The sequence below is a fragment of the Pelecanus crispus genome, chromosome 10 (genome assembly GCF_030463565.1).
Source record: "Pelecanus crispus isolate bPelCri1 chromosome 10, bPelCri1.pri, whole genome shotgun sequence".
NCBI lineage: Eukaryota > Metazoa > Chordata > Aves > Pelecaniformes > Pelecanidae > Pelecanus > Pelecanus crispus.
The window spans coordinates 25,479,446-25,499,202 of record NC_134652.1 but is presented as its reverse complement, the minus strand read 5'-3'; the positions used below and the strand labels follow the sequence as shown (position 1 = coordinate 25,499,202).

Here is a 19,757-nt window from a genome sequence, read left to right as displayed (position 1 = left end):
ACCAGAAGAGACCAAGTCACCTAGATAACTGTACTTGTCTTCTGAAAGAAAACAGCACTGGTAACTACTTTGCCTTCTACATTACTGGTTTTGTTGCTGAAATAATGGATAACATTATTTAATGATGAATAACATGCATGAGTAACACAGAGCAAGCACAGACTTAAGTGTCAGAGGGCAAAATATACTTTTCGCCTGACATCAGCAATGTCTGTGACTAGCTACTTGATTACTTTCCTGCTACTGTGACTTTATATTTAGTCAGCTCATCAGCAGTACGTATCATGTGTCCTGTTTCCCTTTTTCCTTCCCCTGCCTTTCAATTAACAGCATGAACACAACTGAATATGAACTTCATGCACATGCGTGTAAGTATTTATTTTTTTAAAAGAAAAATGTTACTTCATGAGCCATGAATGTTTCTACAATTTCGTTAAGGCATTTTAAAAAGCAAGATGCCTCTGAGAGGCTGAGTATACCCTTAGCACAATACTTTTCCTAAAGGTATATTTAAACATGGAAAATTAATCTCTCTCAAAATGATTACCCACAATTCTACCATGCTTTCCTCTACTGAATTACTGCTAGTCAACCATTAAGTCCCTAACTTTCCTAGTATGCAGACTTTGAGTCAGTATGTTGAGATAAAAATGTGGAAAGTTGAATATGGTTATCACTATTCTAGCCAAGGGCAAGTAGCATTAATATCACACTAACATTAGGCTGCAGTCTTCTTACAGAAACAAAACACAATTACACCACAATCACAGCTGACGGGTTAAATAAGATCCTAGTTATGTCCGCAGCAGTTACATAACACTGACTGGATTTTTTAATTCCAGACACACATGCAAAACTCTACCAGCACCATTACTGCTCCACCACCTGCCCTCATGTGCCTGGCAGAGCCTGCTCTCCATGCTGACATGCCTCTTGATTTTTTCCCCAGCTAGGTTCAATTCTCACCATCCTTGAGAGGAATTTTAGGAAGGACGCTGAAGAACTATCAGGTCTCAAGTGATTTAACTTACATTTTTTTGTGAAAGGTTTCAAGCTGGTTTGAATACAGGCAATTCCAACTCAGCCCCTCCTTCGCTGGATCTGCTGCCTAGGAGCATGACATCTCACACCTTGGGGGAAAAGTTTTTCTGTACAAAGGCTGCTGGTTCACAATGTTGACAAGACCCAGGTTTGAGGCCTTAGCTCCCCAGCACGAAAAAGCCATACAGAAAAACATCTGCTGAGCCAGCATGAAATAATAAGGCTACTGTCACATACCAACTTAGTAATGCTGTGCTGGAAAAAGAACATACAGCACTGCTTTGTTATGCATCAAAAGTCTTGGCTACTCTGCTGACTTGCATCAGAAGCTTCTCACTTGCTCTTCATGAAAACTCTAAGTTCTTCAGTGCTTATTTAAAGCAAATAGCACCAAAGCTTTCATTGCCATATAGTGTACAGTGACTTAATACTTACCTTCTAAATGCCACCATATATAGTACAATATCTTGTAAACAAAAGGAGAAAAAGAACACTTGCAAAAACAATACATGATTTTTCAAGGGGTTTTTTTAATACAATAGCCACCGTACTATATATAAAACTGATCAAACACAGCAAAATGCCCACCGTGAGACCAAAAAATTGGATAAGTATTTTCCTGAAGCAAGCATATGGTAACTTCAAATACAGAAGTATTCCTGTGAAACTTGCATTCAGTTTTACTTAGTGACTTTGCTATCGGAGTTGTTTCATAAACATTTCTAGTAAGTGAGATTATCGGCAGTATTTTAACCGTACTCAAAAGTCTTGGTGCTATTTATGAAGGCAAGATAAGAAATCTCATAAAGTAACACTTGTTTAGCTTATTGTATGTCTTAGGTTTTAAACCACCAAGGAAGATGGGCTTTTCAAGACTTATTCATTGAAGTGTTGCATTGTGGAAAATATAGAACTGATACTGTAAAAATCAAAGATTAGCTCCATACGCTTAGAAGAGTCTTTCTCTTGGAACACCTCCATGAGAAACTGGCAGCAGCTACTACAGAAAGCCCTGAAAGCTAAACATATTTGTCTTAAGAACCACTAAGTGCAGTTATATATTGCAGCAAGCTGAACAGAATACACATTTCTCCCTGACTTTTACACCTCATTAAACCAAATGGGTTGTACTCTACTCAAGTGAACACTGAGTGGCTCAAGTCCTAATCTACTAACCAGCTAACAAAACATTTTTTTATCCTACCACCGTAATTCAAGGTACACACACAAACGATTTTTAAACAACTGATCAAGTACTCCACCACTTGTCTTAGGATGTAATCCACAGTACTTCATTAATATTTGTACAAGACCTTGAACATTTCACATTTCAAGTGTCAAGTATTTTTCCCTCCAATTTCAAGAAATAGTATATCCATCTTGTAACAGAATGTTTGCTGCTCTTTATCCTTATACAACTTTGCAGTAAAACAATTCAGGTTTACTTTTCCCCTTTTACTTCTTTCTTTCTTTTCTTCCCACACCCTCATCTTAGGATGGAAATAGAGGAAGACATGAACAAACTCTCCATCCAAATTAATACCAGAACAATATCTGAAGTGAAACTGTGTTTCTTCTTACTCTCCACAATAATTTACAACCTGATCTTTCTGGTCTAGTGAAAATCTACAAGCCTTCCTCATTTTAGATGCATTAAAAGAAATAAGAAACAAAAAACTTGTAGAAGTTATGTGATTGTCAAATAAACATTTATAATGTAATATGTTTTATGGATCTCAACTAGCTTAGCAGGCCGCAAAGCTGAGCTCTGTACAAAGAAAAGTGATAGTATAGAGACTGAAAGACTGCAACTCCTAGGCCAACATGTGTTTTTAATTGTATGCTACCAAAAAATCCCACAACCAGCCAGCAAAAAGAAGATCACACAAAACAGCAAACAAGGTAATTTAACATTCTTGCTCTTTACAAATCTACAGAATGTTTCCTTCACATCTAAGTAGCACTTTTGGAACAAAAACGTATGCATCTTCCCAAAGAACTTCCTTCCACTGGGTATAAAAATCATTTTGCCCCAGTCCTGCGAGTTAATTCCACCTTTTTTCTGTATCACAGAAACCAAAAGGAAGAACAAGACCACAGGCATTTCCTTACCGCTGATACCCAGCAAGAGGCACCCCCTACCAAACACAAGGGGCATTTCAATGCCAGGAAACGTCTTGCTGAGTTCTTGCCACTCCAGAGCACAGCACGATCAGCTGCTCTGTGGAGGTGGCAGAGACACCGTGTCCAGCTGCACGAGGGAGCTCCGTGGAGATGGAGCATACTTAGCGCAAGCGGAATCTTTCATCAAGTCATCTTACAACGCAGAATGTGCGTTGAGTTTTTATAAAATGAATTTTGCAAACCGAAGGATCAAATACAAAACCACGAGACCACTTCAACTCCAGTTACAAACCAATAAATATGTGAACATTAAAACTGCCTCTCATTTACCTCTTCTCCATTAACTTACAGAGCTGAAAAAATCCCTAACCTTTTGAAGTATTATTTTTAAAAAATAGCAATCAGCAATCATTAAGTGAATAGTCTGGGAGGCCACCTAATGCATTAGCAATGTAGATTTGAGAGACTGAGTGGATAACAGTTGCTGCAGAGTTTCAACTTTCTAAACACGCGCAGGCCTTAAACTCACACGAAACCGGTCCGACACAGGCAGACTCCTCCATGGAACCCTGAAACGCAAACAGCACGCAGCACTTTTCCACGCTACCCTGTTAATTACCAAATCCTACAGGCTCAACAACTTTTTTTTACTCAAAACTAAATACTTTGCCCTCAGAAATCCCACCAATTTTACACCATTGGCAGAGAAAACAGTAAGACGGCCAATATCTGTTTTGACCCGGTACAAGCTTTTTGACATCTAACCGTAAGGCTGACGCAAAGCACAAGTACCGGGCACCATTTCCAGAAACGATTTGTTTCCTGTGAAGGCTGGCACAGGAATGAGAAACCGAACGATTCCCGTCTCCTCCCAGACCCGCTATAACGAAAAAGCACGGCGGCAGCAGCGGGGCCCCGACCCCCTGCCACTTGGCCCGTCCCTGCGCAGCACGCTGCGGATCCGCCGCCTCCCCGGTAAACACGCTCGCTGCCTCCTGACCAGGCTTTCTTTTTTCCTCGCTGACGGCTGTCCAAGTGGAAAAACCACAAAGTTCAGACCGAAATCGACACAGCCAGGCACAAAACCTAAAACACTTCATGGTCTCCGCGGCAGGCGAAGTAACTTCAGCGAGCAACACGCACGGTTTTTAGTTTCTCGGCAGACTGCTCCCCTCAGCAGCCGGCCCCGAGCCCCGCGGCTCGCCGCCGGGACGCTGCCAGCCAGCACGGGATGGCGGTCAGACCTCAGGAGAGGCGCGTCCATGAAAGATACGCGCCTTAATTGCGGTGGAGTGGATCTCAGCGCGAACAGACGATACAAGAGGCTTCCCCCCCGCTCCGGCGGCAGACGAAGCGGTTCTCCTCCAACACAGCCGCTGCCGCCAAGCGGCCCTTCGCCTCCCGAGACCGGTGGAGCCCGCCCGCCCGCCGACCCCCCGGCCCCACCGCGGCGGGGGCAGCGCCCGGGGACCCGGCCGCTCTGCGGCGGGTTCCCAACGCCGGGCTCCCAACGCCGGGGCGGCTCTCCGCGTCCCCGGCCGGTAACGGGGCGGCCCCCGCGGGCCCGGCGCCGGGCACCGCGCTCCGCTGCGGGGCGACACACGACCCCCGCGGGGTGGAAAGGAGAAGAAGGGAAAAGAGGGGAGAGGAGGGGTGAGCCCCGCACCCTGCCCCGCCTCACCTGCCGCCGCGGCGGCGGCAGCAGCAGCAGCGCTAAGCGGCGGTGCCGCAGCACCCGGCCCCGGGGCGGCGGCGGCTCCTGCGCGCCCTCCCCCCCTCCAGCGGCGGCGGCGGCCTCCGCCACCACCCCATCACCCGGCCGGAAGTGGCGGCCGGCAGCGCCAGCACCTCGCGGGCGACGGAAGGGGCGGGGCCGGCGGGGCGGCAGCTTCCGGCGAGGGCCGCGGCGGCCGCCTCGCTGCAGCGTTACCGGGGCCCGGCTCCCGCCGCTCTCTGCCGCCCGCGGGGTGGCCGCGGCGGGTCGGCGGCGCGGCCCAGGGCGCCGCAGCGAGGCCCGGGCTGTGGCTAGCGGGTCCCTGCCGCGTTGTTACCGCGGGCCTTGCCGACACGGGCCCGGAGCCCTGAGGGGTTGCTGCCTGCTGACTTCGGCTTCGTGGGCCTGCGGGCAGCTTTCCTCCCCGGTGCCTCTTCATTAACCTCCCCACGGGGTCCAGGCCGTGCAACAGGCGCATGTCGTGTTGGACTGCCTTGGCCCCGGATTCGTGGGAGTGAAAGTCTTAAGTACAGGAAAGTGTAGTCGCAGCTCCTTTGAGTGTGTAAGCAGCTCAAAACCCATAGGTGGTCGGTGGCATACTTTTAGAGGTCATAAGACAAGAAATGGCTAAATCTTAATGGCTAAATCATAATCCCAACCAAGATCAGCTGAAGGGAAAAGCAACGGTGTCTTGCTTTTCTAACTGAAGAAGAACAGAAAATGCTTAAACCAGGGTGAGGGTATAAAACTGTACTGCTGGAAGATGCTGCAGTGTGGTTTTTTTCCAGTATGAGCTTTATCTCCATCACTGGAAAGTACCTTAGTAAAGCCTGGACATGAGAAAGAGGTGGAAGTTTCTAACCACACTAAATAGATTTTTCATTGATTTTTTTATGAGAAATGAATAAACACAGAATGATCCTGCCATCATTTAAAAACCCACTAGTGTTGTCATGAAAATATCGCCATCCTTCATTTAAAGGCATATGTCAGGAGAAAATAGCAGAGAAAACTTGCGGGACCCTCATACTGTCAATTTTCATATCAAGCAATCATTAGAAAACATTTCTCTTCAGATGCACCGGTTTTTGCACCGTTATTCTTTTCTGATGTCTGTAGCAAAAATAAATCTGAAAACTGGCAGCTGGCTGACAGCACTCAGTCATCTATCCAAGGTGATCCAAAGCACAGCTGTGAACAGCGCAGATGACTTATGAAAGCTTCAACAAGGCACCGTAACTTCAGATGCTCCATAACCTATAAATAATACAAATGGAGGGAATAGAAGGAGACAGATGAATTAGAAACAAATAACTCCAGAAATAGATTTATTTTGTGTATCAGCTGACTGTGGTAGCAGCCAGACCTTTACAGCAGCATAACGCAGTCTGAAGAACATTCAGAATTTGCTGTGTTGATCATGTAATTACTATGACGTCCAAGACAAGTCCAAGTTGCAGCTTCAGTTGAAGTAAAAAGCAGGTGCCAGTGTAGCTCCATTAAGTTAATGACACTAGCCTTTTTAGAGAATTTGGCTTCGTATTCTTTCTTCACAGAGGAAAAAAAAAAAAGGATCTTTTGCAATCCTTACCGCATGTGCGGCTGCAGCGAGACAAGGAAATTTTGCATTTCAGAATGCTTCAAGGATATGTCAAGTTGTCAAGTCACCGAGCAATCTAATGCAAATGTCCACGGTTGTACATTCTCAATTGTAATGGGCTATATAAATTTTAAATAGATCAAATGCTGGATATTCAGAACAGAAACAAGCTGTAAGTACTTCTGCTCATTGCCACCTGCCCAGATACTGGTTCAAAGATGCTTATCTCTAAGCAGTCTGTTCCATCCTGCTTTTATTTTTTGCACCAAATGATGTGTAGTTTCCCAAATGAGTTGCTGAAGTTGGAGAGAATGTTCCACTTTCTTCACCAGTTTAGAAGCCTCTGCAAACAATGTAGCAATTAAGTGCAATTTCAGTCCTCACAATGTTCCCCTTCTTTACCTTTACATGCACTAGATGAAAAACTGACAAGTCTGAATTCATCAGTGACAAACTATAGAACATACACATATGAATCTGAAAAAAACAAAACAAAAAAATCAAATGGACATTGTCCTCCTGTTAATAATGGACCTGTTAATAAAGCTGGTTGAAAGTTGAGGTAATTTTGCTTACTCCAGGTCCACATATTCAAAATAACTAGCAGTTATCTGACAAGGAAAACAAAATGAGGGGAGAGCAAGGCAATTTAGCTGAACAAAACTTTGTGCTTCTCTACTATGTGCATTCTTCGCTTTTTCTGCCATGAATTTTTCTTCACCAACTGTCAGGCAATCACAACTTTCTGCACACTTCCAGGTAGCAGGTTGGTACAATTTACAATACATTGCCGCATTTGCTTGCATCTAAAAAACTAGTTTAAGCTAAAAATGTAAACATAAGTAAAAACCGAAATTAAAAATTGCTGCAAAAATAACTGTAGCAGGCTACAGAGCTGTCTCATCACAGAAGAGGTCACCGTGTCAGTATCTTAAGCACAGTCTTAAACTAAGTCACCTTTCGGGATCTCATTCTTAGCCTTTTCATGGGGGTGCCAGGGAAGTGCTGCTTTATTCAGAGTGCTATGGCTTTGTTGTGTGGGTTTTTTAACATAAACATGCACTAGTGTCCACCAACTCACCAGACTGCGTGACGGAAGCAAAAATGAAAGCAGAAGTTTCCTTATCCTGTTCCCTTCACTGTTTATAGCAAAACCAGCAATCCACCTACAAACGACTTCCCAAATTCAGTCTCCAGACTTTAGAAGTCCAGGTTGGAAAATGAGCCATAGTTATATATACACATGAATCCAGGACTATCTGAAGTTTACAGGCCCTAAGGTATGTTATATCAGCAATAGATTTCCATGCAGTGAACCCCTGGCCAAAAGTCACATCTGCAGTAAAAGTGGAGAAGGCAGAGTTTGGCCATGCGTCACCGGAGACCTGCTGGGCTGGTTTGCGGCTGGGATTTGGCAACTTCAGCACTGGAGAAAGCCTCAACCGGTTGGTTTCTATCTGAAGTTATCACTGCTACTGGCATTTTTCTGCTCTGTCTAGTTTCATCACCTAACAAATATTTTGAAAATGATCAAATTAGCTTGCCCAGAAAAGTAATAAAGAGCACAATTTAAATCTTGTAACTCTTAAATGAAAGTAGACATGTAATAGCTGCTTAGCCACTGCACTTCAAAGCTGAAAACTACTTCTCCTCACTAACATTTGATGTTCTTTAAAAGGGTGAATTATCTAAATAGTTTGTGCTTTATTTAACAGAAATTTCCAATAAACCTCATTCCGTCACTTTGAGTTATGTCACTTCATGCCATATGACATGAATGCATTGATGTAAGTTTGACAGGCAGTGCCAGTGCTGACATGTCAGTCTGAGAAGTTATGACAAATGATATGTTACAGATATTTTTAAATCTACTGCAGACTGCCAAGAAAAAAAGTCTTCAAAATGTGTAATTACACTAGGTGCATCTTTAGATTGAAAACAATTTATTCAAAGCACATAGTTATATTGATTTAATGTTCAGGCTGACACTTAATAAAAAAAAAGAAAGGAAATTTATATTGAAATTTATATTGAAAATTCCTAACTAGCTCTAGTTACAATATATTATACATCAAAGGAAAATGAGATGTGTTAATGTAATGGTTTGGTTTTTTTAAAACACGCTGTCATTAAGTAATAATGTTAGCATTTAATGATTTGAAATAATCAATCTCAAATAAATCTCAACACCATACGCCGGAGAGAAAGGCCCCAGCTGAACAGAGAATTACTTGCTTATGAAAATTCTCTTCCAGCAAAAAATACAAAATGGCAAGGGGGGGGGTGTCTTTCACTAGAAGTGCTAATTGATCTAAATCATGCTTTTTTCTTTTTCTGGGTTTTGGGGTGGGGTTTTTAGGTAATCTCATTTTTATATAGATCAGGTCCTGCCTTATAATTTCTTTGTAATCTCTGTACTTCACTTGAAGCATACTTAGATCAGTCATGCATGAACTTTCAAGCATCTATTTTGTCTTCAAATTTCTTACTCCTGTAATGGAAGAAAAAGGGACTGAATGCCTAAGAACTAATCAAATTAGTGAAACATAATTATTGTTTCAAGGCAGAAAATGAGCTTCTGGGTGGGGGAGGGGAAGGAAGAGAGTAAACTCCATGTGCTAATCAGACAAAATTGTTCCGTATGTTAAAAGTACATGAATGCTGTAGAACACCAGAAAACTCTGTCTCACTTAGTATTGACCTAAATGTACCAGAGTTCAATTAGTTCAATTCTTCTTCAATAGCTAACCATCCTGAAAATCAAATCCCCAAAACAGACTGAGTGAAATGAGTAGATCTTTTGCAGTTGGGGATGACTGTATCTATAGAATCATAGCTAGCTGAACTTCCATGCTGTAACATTTTCACTATAGAACACTTTCTTCTTTCAGTGTACATGAAAGGAGTTTGATTTTGGCCCAGTTTTCACTAGAGCGATGGAAGGGTGTCACAGACACGGCATCAGTTAGTACTGATAGCAGTATTTTCAAGAGAAGAGCCTCATGAATGTCCTGTTTTCGACCACTGCATGTAATGCCGTGTTGCGTGCTACTAGAGCACTCCCTGGCAGTTTACACTGTTGCCACCTAATACATGATTAGCCAGGGAATGTTTGATTTAGATTATTGCACCAAGTACTACCCACAAAGTAATCACAAAGGGATAGTCCACTGATTAAAAGGATGCCTTCTGTTGGGAGTTCCGAAATTAGTCATGCATTAATTTCAACTGACATAGCAGCTATTTTAAGATCATATATAATTGCACACAGATGTTTGGCTTAGAGCTGCCCACCATCCCAACAGTCAGGAGAATGTCCAAATTTCTTGGAATCTCAAAAAGTCCCTACTGCACAGAAAGCTCATTTTGCCCCTATTCAGTGTGACCATATATCAGTTTGTTGCTTTTTACATCCGTCCTTAGCAGCTTTAAAAGAGCCAGGAAAGAAGCAAAGGTGTGGAGAGCCAAACCCATCTGGACAAAAGGTTACACCTGGAACGAATGTCCTGCCAACTAAGTTCATGCTTTCCATAGTTTTTCAGCATTTGCATTCAAACTACTTTGATACAAACTAAAACACAACAATTCTTCACAAAGAGAATCATGGCCTTTCCCTGGATGTTAACACAAGGACAAAATAAGGTGCTCTAGGAGCAAGGAAATGATAGAGTAAAGCCTTCAGCTTCACTTAGGGGAGTTAGCACTTCTGCTGAGAAGGATATCCAGCTTTTGGGGAGTTTCATGTCAAGGTACAACTCAGTAGAGGAGAGCCTGACTGTCCTGGATTGACCCACAGACCTGATGGCTAAATCCTGTGTAAACACATGGAAGAAGAGGTACGCTCTGAGACATCCAAGCCCACTGCTGTGGGCAGAATGGCAGGCAAGGGAGAACACAGGGCAGGAAGAGATGGTCTTGTGCTCTCTAGTGACGTTACGTCCTGCGGATTAGTGCATGACAGAGCTGGTCTGAAAGCCAGATTTCTGCCTCCTGTCTGTTTCTAAGGCAGCTCCTGGCAAAAAAAGTCAGTAACAGCTTTACCAAAGTCATGTTTACAGACTATTAAATGTTCAGAAGATGCTAGGTGTGGAAGGCCAGAGTTTTGAAGCAAATGGACATATACCATACAAATGTTGGAGGCACACAGGGCTTGGAGATCATTCTTCTGGAGTTCATGTTTTTCTGCTCAAAAGCTTTCATGCTGCAGATGAACTCTGAATTCTTAGTGCATTTGAGGTAGAGACCAATAAAAGTTCTACAGCTGAAAAGGGACAGGATTAAACATGAGTGTTACATTTTTGACAGAACTTGATTGGCAACAAAAGGGCTGGGCTTACATTTAAAAAACGCTGCTAGTAAAGCCTCAGCTTGAGCCTCCACCCAGAAACCTGAGAAAAGTAAACTAAATTTGAAAACTTCACCTGCTCAGTCAGTTAATTTTCCTCATTCATAAGCACAAATCAATCAGCTTAAAAAGCACTAGTTTACTGAAGGGAAAGAGAAGAAAAGAGAAAAACATATTAAGGACATATACGCAGTGCTTGAAGTATGACTAACCATTTCTGCAGTTCTCCCCTCTGCTGGATGTGGCCAGCTGGTTGCCTCACTTACAGCAGAGCCTGGCTGCATGTCCCACTGCCCCCTCTAAATAAGCACTGCAGCACTGTTCCTTGCAGTTTCTCTTATTTCACCTTTTAGGCCAGAACATATATGGCAATGGGAACTAACAGTGTCTTTGTATATAGGAGGCTCTTAAGCAGTTTCTTCTCTAAATCAACAGAATTTTAACAATTTCTGCTTCATGAAAGACTCTAAACGGTCACTTTTTTTTTCTTGCACGTAACTTTTGCCCTCTGATGCTGGAAACTATTGCCTCGTATTAGGGTGATCTCTCACCCTGATTACTCCCAAGCATAGTTAATTAGTCCAGACTTTAATACCTGGTTTCAAACAGCTCTCCATGATACATCTCTTGATAAAATAAAATAAAGCAAACCTCCTCTCCATCATAGTAAATCAGTACATGTGGAATAAAGGCGGTTCAGACCTGACCAAGGGTTCTTGCCGTTCATTGCCCTTTTTCTACAGGGGATAACAGCAGCAAGCTTCTCCTCTTCGGTCACCTTCTCTTCTGTACTCCTTTGGTAGAGGAACCGCACTCTGCATGCCAGCTGCCAGGCTTACAAAGAGCATCAGCATTTCATGTGTTTTGCCCTGCAGCTCCATCACCGACAGCTTTGCAGCCCCCTGGCAGGAGTCACACATCCTGCAGGCCAGGAGCACAGGCACTGCTGTGCTTGAAAGGACCCAGTAATATTACAATTTGACATGATGAGTCTCCAACATGTGGCTCACCAGACCTTCCTATATAAACTAATTCAGTGGCTTACAAGTTTCACCTGACAACCATTATACTCACATTCTTTGTTCTCTTTTCAACAGAGGGAGGTATCATACAATATATGGCAGGTGTATTGTATTAACACATTAGTGAAAGCAGTGACTGCAACAGAAAGATCAAATGTATAACATACAGTTAAGCTTAGATAATTTTACTTGGTGAAAACACAGTAGCTTCAAGAAATACATTTCTCTGGATTATTGGTGATAGGCAAGACACCATCATCCACTTGGTGTTTAACCTCCTGGCGACCATGTCAGTAGGACCTGCTGGTGCACCCTTTCACAGCTATGTTTTTAAGCTATGTTTTTAAGCACCTCAAAGTAACTGGGAGACAGTTGTTACTGGGAGAGAGTTGCCATTCCTTTTGCACTGGACAGGTTTCTATTTTTCCTTTATTGGGCCTTTAAGTGCTTGTGATGAACGGCCAGACCTTGCTGACTGCTGCCGCTGCGTCGAGGATGCTGCCGAGGGCAGCGGGGGCCGAGTCTCGGTGCGCGTCCTGCGGGCAGGGGTCTGCTGCCGCATGCGGTGACGGCCCCGCCGCCAAGGCCGCCGTGCAGCAGGGCAGCGCGGCTCTGGGGACGAGCCCTGGGGAGCCGAGTGGAACCAGTAAGGACCCAGTAAGGCCCGGTTCGGTACGTGCATCTCTTTCAACTGGCTGCGTCTGTCAGGGCACCGCACAGGCGAGCGGCCAGCCCTAGTGGGGGGGTTCGGGGATGCCGCAGTGCGGGGCCAGCGTGGCTTGGCGGCGGGAGCTGCTGCCCGGCACCTGCCCCGGCCCATCTCCCGGCCTCCCCCGTGACCGCCCCGGGGGCTGGCAGCACCCCGGCGTGCAGTGCCGTGCCTCTGGTCGGTGGGAGCGGGGTCTCTCCCTGGCTCTCGGTATGTCTGGGGCAGAGGCGCTGGGCCCGCGGGGACCTGAAGACGCTGGGGCATGCATGGGGGATGTCCCCTCCCTTAAAGAAATTGAGCAGCTCCTGAACACCGGGCGGCCCTCTTGCAACCACGTTGATGAAGTATGGCCTAATCTCTTCTTGGGAGACCTGTAAGTACAGCTTTACGGACACATGGCTGCCATACGTTCTGTCTGTTAGTATGCCTCACAGGTGTGGCTTCAGACAACTCACGGTTTTGCTGATTGATGTTATTTACGCTGCAGACAGCACGCTTTCCAAGATAGAATTATGACTAAGCTGGTACTTGCTTCTCAGTTAGCCCTTAGAAGCAATGCACGGGCTGACACTCCAGCAAATGGCTTGGGAGATGCAATCACAGAGCTTCTCCTGCTCTGTGAATATCTCTGCCCCCATCTCCATTTGTTTGTGTTTGTCTTTTCCTTAGAGTAACAGCTCACAACAGATTTGTTTTGTGGAAGATGGGTGTGACCCATGTTTTAAATGCTGCCCACGGCACAGCATACAGCCATGGAGGCCAGGACTTTTACGGAGCAACCATTGATTACTATGGTGTACCAGCCCATGACCTACCAAGCTTTGATATAAGCCAGTTCTTTTTCTCTGCAGCGCAATTCATCCACAACGCCTTGAACACGCCAGGAGGTATGAAATTATTGCTGGTTGCATTTTTATGCGAGTTGGCAGCTTCTTGTAACAGGTTGGCTCCACAAGCTCAGTGGTGGACAAGTCAATCCATGGTCTTCTGCCAGCGGCTGGTCACCTGCAGGGTGGGTGGTGGGAGGAGGGAGTGTTGGGTATGTGTGTGTAGCTCTATCTAGGTCCCAAAAAGTTGATGTGAGAAAAAGGATGAACAGTGCAGGAGAGAGACTGGGGCAGAGAGGAGAGGAGACAGACTAGAGAGAAAAATATCTGGAAGGAAAGGCTGGTTCAAAAATGGAGAAGCAAAAACATACATTTAAAATGGACACCCTCTTTTGAGACCCTCTTATAGCAGCTGTATTTCTAAGAACAAATGAATAAAGAGACGAAAGTCCTAATTTCTCCAGACACCAACCACATGAAGAGGCTCATATATTGCAGTTGAGCTTCTCATGTGAACACGGCCTGCAGGGCTGCGCCCCCAAGGAGTAGATTTACCTTTACCCAAGGAGATTTATAGTGTGTTGCGCAAGAGACTGAGCTTCTTGGCACTGGTGCAATAAAATACTAATTAACCTGCATTACATAAAAGACCATTTCTTAGCACGAGTAAACTGGCATTAATGGAGCTGTCTCAGTCTGTATCACAAGTGCTGCCTTCAAAAGAGAATTACAGTTGCAGCAAATTGCCTTATTATGCAATGGTACTAGGCCAGACATTTTTCTTGGTGGCTCATGTGTTAGTGCCATCCTTTCAGGCCAGATTTTAGCATTCTTCACCTAAGCAAGCCCTTCTGAAACCAATGGGTCTGATTTTCCTCTTGCTCACAACAGAACAACTTTACTACTTTCCCTCATTACAGAACAACCCTCATTACAGGGTTTTCTTTGATTTACCAGTGTTTCTGAGATCAGGTTGGGATCTCATGGCATCTTGCATAGAAGTGAGTGTAACAATTGCAAATTAGACTTAATTGCTAGCAGTTCATGTGACCTATCAGAAGGGTAAGAAATATATCATGTTTGCGGTGTTACTCTGACCAAGGTGGAGAAGGCAGAAGGGCTTTGCCTTCCCTTTAAATTAAACTTCATCCACTGTACTGCTTCTATTCTATGGTTATAATTTTTTTTTTTTTTTAACCAGCTAAAATTTTGGTACATTGTGCCGTTGGAGTAAGCAGGTCAGCTTCCCTAGTCCTAGCATATCTCATGATAAATCACCACCTCCCGTTGGTTGAAGCCATCAAAACGGTGAAGGAACATCGATGGATTTCACCCAATCGTGGCTTTCTGAAACACCTGCGAAATTTGGATGTTCAGCTACGGCAAAAGAAGGACTGCTGAAAGGGCAAACCCTTTTACATTCACTTTTCTGAGCTTCAGCCTTCATAGCCATTGTGCATATACAGCTTCCTATGATCAATGCATGTTGAAAAAATGAAGAAAATCATGCATCGAAGAAAAAAGTCAACAGAACTGTTAATGGATTAATTCTCATAGCTCAGTTACTCCAAGACCAGCACAGCCAACATCAGCACCATAAGCACTGTGTGCTGCAGAGCTGCTCTGCCTAGCGTGGTGCTACCAAGTGACTCCACTGGAGTGGTTAAGATGGACCAAGTTTGTTCCTGGTTTGTGCTAATGTCAGAGGCAAGTTCAATAATTGCATCTAGCTGTACAGTATGTTTGAGTCCCCTTTACTTGGGAGTGTAACATAGCCAGCTTCCTCGGTTTGGTTACAGTTCTCATGTGCATGTTCTCATAAGAAAAGCTTTTTGTGTTTCAGGCCTGGTGATGTGGTGAGGGCAATTTCTTAAAAGCCCAGGCACTGCTACAGAAACAATCCTTTTTCACTGGTCTGCTAAATATTGCAGTGATACAGAAAGCCGTGACAGCCTGAAGACCCACACCAGCAGAATAAACTCGCTCTGCAGTCTCTGGGTCAGCAAACCCACAAACCTTTTCTTGTGTTAATATGTTTTCAGCAAGGTAATATATATTACATAGTATATTGAGGACATTAAAAAAAAGATATCAAGATCTTCAAAGCATTTTGTAAGCTTGAACTCATCAGTTCACTCTCCCTCCAAACTATCCCAAATCAGTTCTGTGTAAGTGGCTTTGAATCATCCCTGGTTTAACATCAGGTAGGAACTTAGTTAGCTTGCATCAATGGCTAAGCTTAAATGATACAAATTAGTTTTAAGCTGTTTTCAGGATGTCACTTTTCCTATCGCCAGTTAATCGGTACTTAAACCAATGTGATTTTTAATACAGCAACAACATTTGAAATTCATGCTACCACTCTGCCTGAAAATTAGCTTGTTACCTTGTGGTGAACCATGAAGCAATAATCAAATCTATTTTTGCCCTGTGCTACTGGTTTGATTTATTGATTAGCTGACCTTATAAACCTTCCCTGCCAGATTAAGTAAATACTTTTCTGCTTGTTTATTTGCATTTGAAGCATCAGTCGTAATAATTTTCTTCTCTGCTGGTGGAAGAGACTTGCAAGGTTATTAGGAGACTTAAATAGTGGTGACTTCTGAGTTGAACGTCTTCCATCCCAGACCCCCTGTACTCTGTAATTCTTCGAGAGGTTATGACATGAATGCTGATTCTGCTTAGCACCTATGGGAATGCAGAAATCCCTTCTTACTTCAGTGTACACAAATGCTCTGCAAAATAAGCATATTTAAGATCCTTTCAGAAGTCTATGCAACTGTTCAGATTTTCCTAAATCTTGCCAAAGAGCTCCACTGACGAGAGAAAGCGAAGACATTGTATTGTAAAAAGATCAAATAGAAAATCACATTTAAAACCCAACAGTGCTAGGACAATCTTTATACCTCACAAAGCAGCAGAGTGGCGGAGGAGGAGCTGGGTTTGCTTTGAAGTTCTCTATTAGAGTTAATAGGGATTTATATGAGTTAATATTTCATTATAATTTATACTTCATTCACATTACAGTAGATTTTAGTCTGGAAACCTTTTGAAGACATGTCATTGAAAAATCTGAAATTCATGTGAGTGAAATAATGCATCTTAATGGCTTTAGGCTGGGCAAAATTAGACACATGTGAGCAAGATTAATGGACCCTCCCATCAGGATAATGCTTTGCATGCCCCTGAACATCTGTCCCACAAAGCCACAGCTGTGAAAGCTGCTCGTGTTGTAAATTAGTACCTGCTCTCAGAGATACTGCTCATCCTGGGAGAGTATTGTTTCACCAGGGTAGAGAAGAAAAAAGAGTACAGAGCAAAGCTGAGTCAGTATGGCATCCATGCCACCACTGACATGGTTGTGATCTTGTACAGCAAGACTTACTTACCCCAGTGGAGGGAATGAATTAGTTAGAAACTCTTTTCAAGGGCACTGGCAAATCACAGAAGTGTTTTTAATTTGCAGAGTTAGTGTTGCCTATATTTCCTGCCTGCCTGTATTGCTCCCTTCCTTATATACAGCTTAACTTTGGCTCCAGGTCTGCTCAGGGAAAAAGATTCGAGTCAGCATGAGCAAAAATGGTAGAATTAGTCCTACAACTTCATAAAACAGAAAATACTGAAAATAATAAAGAAAATACTGTCTGCTGTGACACGCTAGGAGGAAAAGCGACCTTCTCACCTGTCACTTACACTGTCCATAGTTCAGGTCATGATGTGACACGACCTTAGTGCTTCACTGTTTTCCACTATCAGCAGGAAAACTTGTGTTTCAAATACTGGTTTGGCAAGTTAGACTGAGGAACCAAAACAAAAGAAAAATACTGCCTCACCAGTGGCACTTTGTTCAGAAAATGCACATCTGTCAACAGGTTCTACGCAACTCAGGAGACTTAAAGGCACTGAATGTTAACTCCTAACTGAGGGAGAGTCCCCTTTTAAAAGATATTTAAGCACCTAAAGGTAAGCTGGGGACCTGCTGAGCTGGCCAGAGCACCTAGGCTCATGCAGCAGTGCCTGCGTACCCTCCCAGGAGCCCCCAGGAACTGTCAGCCTGATGAGGAGCCGATTACCTTCCATCTCCTCTGAAACAAACAGGTGCATGGGCCTTCCTGCCCTAGGCTTGCCTTATCATGGGGTCTTTCCTCAATCTGTTCTTAATTCCTTTATCCCTTTTCAACTTTCTTTTGGTGTTTAGCTGAAGAATGCATCTGACAAAGCCCACAGCAGAGTGCATACGGTTCAGGAACAAGCTCCTCCTGTGGGAAAGGACTATGCCAGAAAGAAGAGTTAGACCTCCTCTGAAGAGGATCTGAAAACCAATTTTTTTTTTTTTATTTTATTTTTCAGCCACTTTACCAAGTGGGTCATGAGGACTAGTGCCAGCTCAGCAGAGGCTGCAAGTGTGTGTCTGTAAGCAGAGAGCACAGTGAAAGGGACTGTCCCAGCTATAGCAGACTTAAATCAGCTTAAAGCAATCACAAAACCACAGTGTCACCTGAAGGAAGCCATGTAAAATTCCAGTGAAAACTTCCCTTAATTTTATTTTCCAGTACAATAACTGAAGGCATCAGATGAAATCAGCAGAAGCCAGGTCTGAAACAAGAGGAGGAGGTTTAGGTGAGCTGTGTAACACCTTGCCACAGGATGCTGCAGAGGGTAAAAGCCTGTAAACATTCAAGGGGTAACTGGAAAACTTTATGGAACAGAAATCCATTCAGATCAGATCCATTCAAATACTTAGAAACTCCATCCAGATCTGGAAGCTCATGAGCTGCAGCCAGCTGGAAGCTGGGAGAGTGTTAGAAAGCAGTATAATTCATCCTTGTGTGTTCTTATTTTCTGTAGGCATCCACTTACAGCCACAGTCAGATGCAGGATAGTGGGCTCGATGGACCTTTGGTGAGGCCCAGGACAGCTGCTCTCAGGGTCTTTATTTTGAACTCACCCCTAATGTGAGCTGTCCCCTCTTTCCTGGCAGCTTATTATTAGAACTGGGTCGCATGAGGCATTTGGGACTGTGTCTCGGTTGCGTTGACCGACATTCCTTTCACGGGGAAAGCTCTGTGCTGGCAGGCACGGCAATATAGCTTGTGTGGGGAGGGGAGTAGCGTTTTTTTGCGTAAGATTTGCTTAATGCAGACTTTTCATTTTTGTGGCTGTTCCCCGTTCCATCAGGGATGTAGCACTGAGCTAATCCAGGGAGCCGTCAAGGCGCGTGCCATATTTAGAGACAGCCACCTGCTTGGGAACATCAAGCTGCAGCAAAGAGCATGCTTCAACAAAAAAACCTCCCCTGTGGATTCTGCAGCAGCAGCATCCAGCCAGCTCTCCCCTGCCTAAATCTACGTGTGGCCACCAAAGGGTCAGCGCCTGAAGACGGTCAGACCCTGTCAGCCCAGGAATGCTCTGAGTTGGGCACTCCCTCTGCCCAGGACCTGCCAGATATTTTGGACAGCTGCAAGGTGGAATTAAATCACGTGGGTGAAGAGTGGCTTAATCTCTACATAGGCAATATGTAAGTGTTATTTGAGGCTGAGCTGTTCTGAAGGGCTGGGGAATACTGTACTTGTTAACATATGCTGTCCAGCTACTTTATTTAGCGTTGTTAAACTTTGTTGCCTTAAAATAGACTTAAGATTAGCACAGAAGAAAGCAAAAGGACTGTCCATTAAAGAAAGAGCCTACAGAACAGAATAAAATTAATTAAAAAGGGAATAAGACTCTCTCTATTGCTTTGCATTATTTTATAATTATTCAACATATAGATTTTATAAATGCTGCAACATTTACCATATAAAGCACAAGACAGACTCATGACCCTGAGTAGCCTTAAAATTGAAGTACAATTGGGTTTTACCTTTTTCAGTTTAATTTTAACTAGAATGGAAATGTTCACATAAAAAAAAGAGTATTCTAATTTTTGCTCTTTGTACGACAACTTGATTTGCAGTTGAAATTTCTGACAAGAAAAATATGGATATTCTGAGTGACAGCAGACTTCACTGTTTATTTCTCAAACTTGTGCGGATGGTTGTTTCACTCTGGAGCATGGAGAAAGCAGTCATCTGTACTCAACATGCCTAGTGCCCAATGTTATGCCAAAACAAGTTCTTTCCACCACCAGCAGGCTGCAAACTTGTTGAAATACCTGGAAAGTACAATTACAGTAATTCCTAAATGAGAGAAGCAGGAGGAACTAATGATCCTTTGACTAATTGCCTGCTGATTACGGCTAAAAGTGGACATTCTTTTAGCTACGAAAAAGGAAAAAGGAAAGGCTAAAAATGAGCTAGAAGACATTGGGAAAGTAAAGCCAGATTTTGTAAACACAGATTACAAATTGCAGCCTGCTTCCTAATCTCACCACGTTTC

The 19,757-nt window shown here is 43.7% G+C and overlaps 1 protein-coding gene across 1 annotated transcript; it reads left to right on the top strand.

Moving 5' to 3' along the window:
* Positions 1–12,758: 12,758 nt before the first annotated feature.
* DUSP13A (dual specificity phosphatase 13A) lies at positions 12,759–14,783 on the top strand. The gene is made up of 3 exons (XM_009482852.2): positions 12,759–12,928; positions 13,225–13,442; positions 14,584–14,783. The coding sequence occupies exons 1-3, from the start codon at positions 12,768–12,770 to the stop codon at positions 14,781–14,783; spliced, it is 579 nt and encodes a 192-aa protein (XP_009481127.1). The 5' UTR covers positions 12,759–12,767.
* The last annotated feature ends 4,974 nt before the right edge of the window (positions 14,784–19,757 follow it).

Excerpts from the sequence above, each read along its gene's own strand:
- DUSP13A (XM_009482852.2), top strand. The coding sequence starts at position 12,768 with ATGTCTGGGGCAGAGGCGCTGGGCCCGCGGGGACCTGAAGACGCTGGG. Across the intron at positions 12,929-13,224 it reads AATCTCTTCTTGGGAGACCT|AGTAACAGCTCACAACAGAT; the intron begins GTAAGTACAGCT and ends TCTTTTCCTTAG. Across the intron at positions 13,443-14,583 it reads CGCCTTGAACACGCCAGGAG|CTAAAATTTTGGTACATTGT; the intron begins GTATGAAATTAT and ends TTTTTTAACCAG.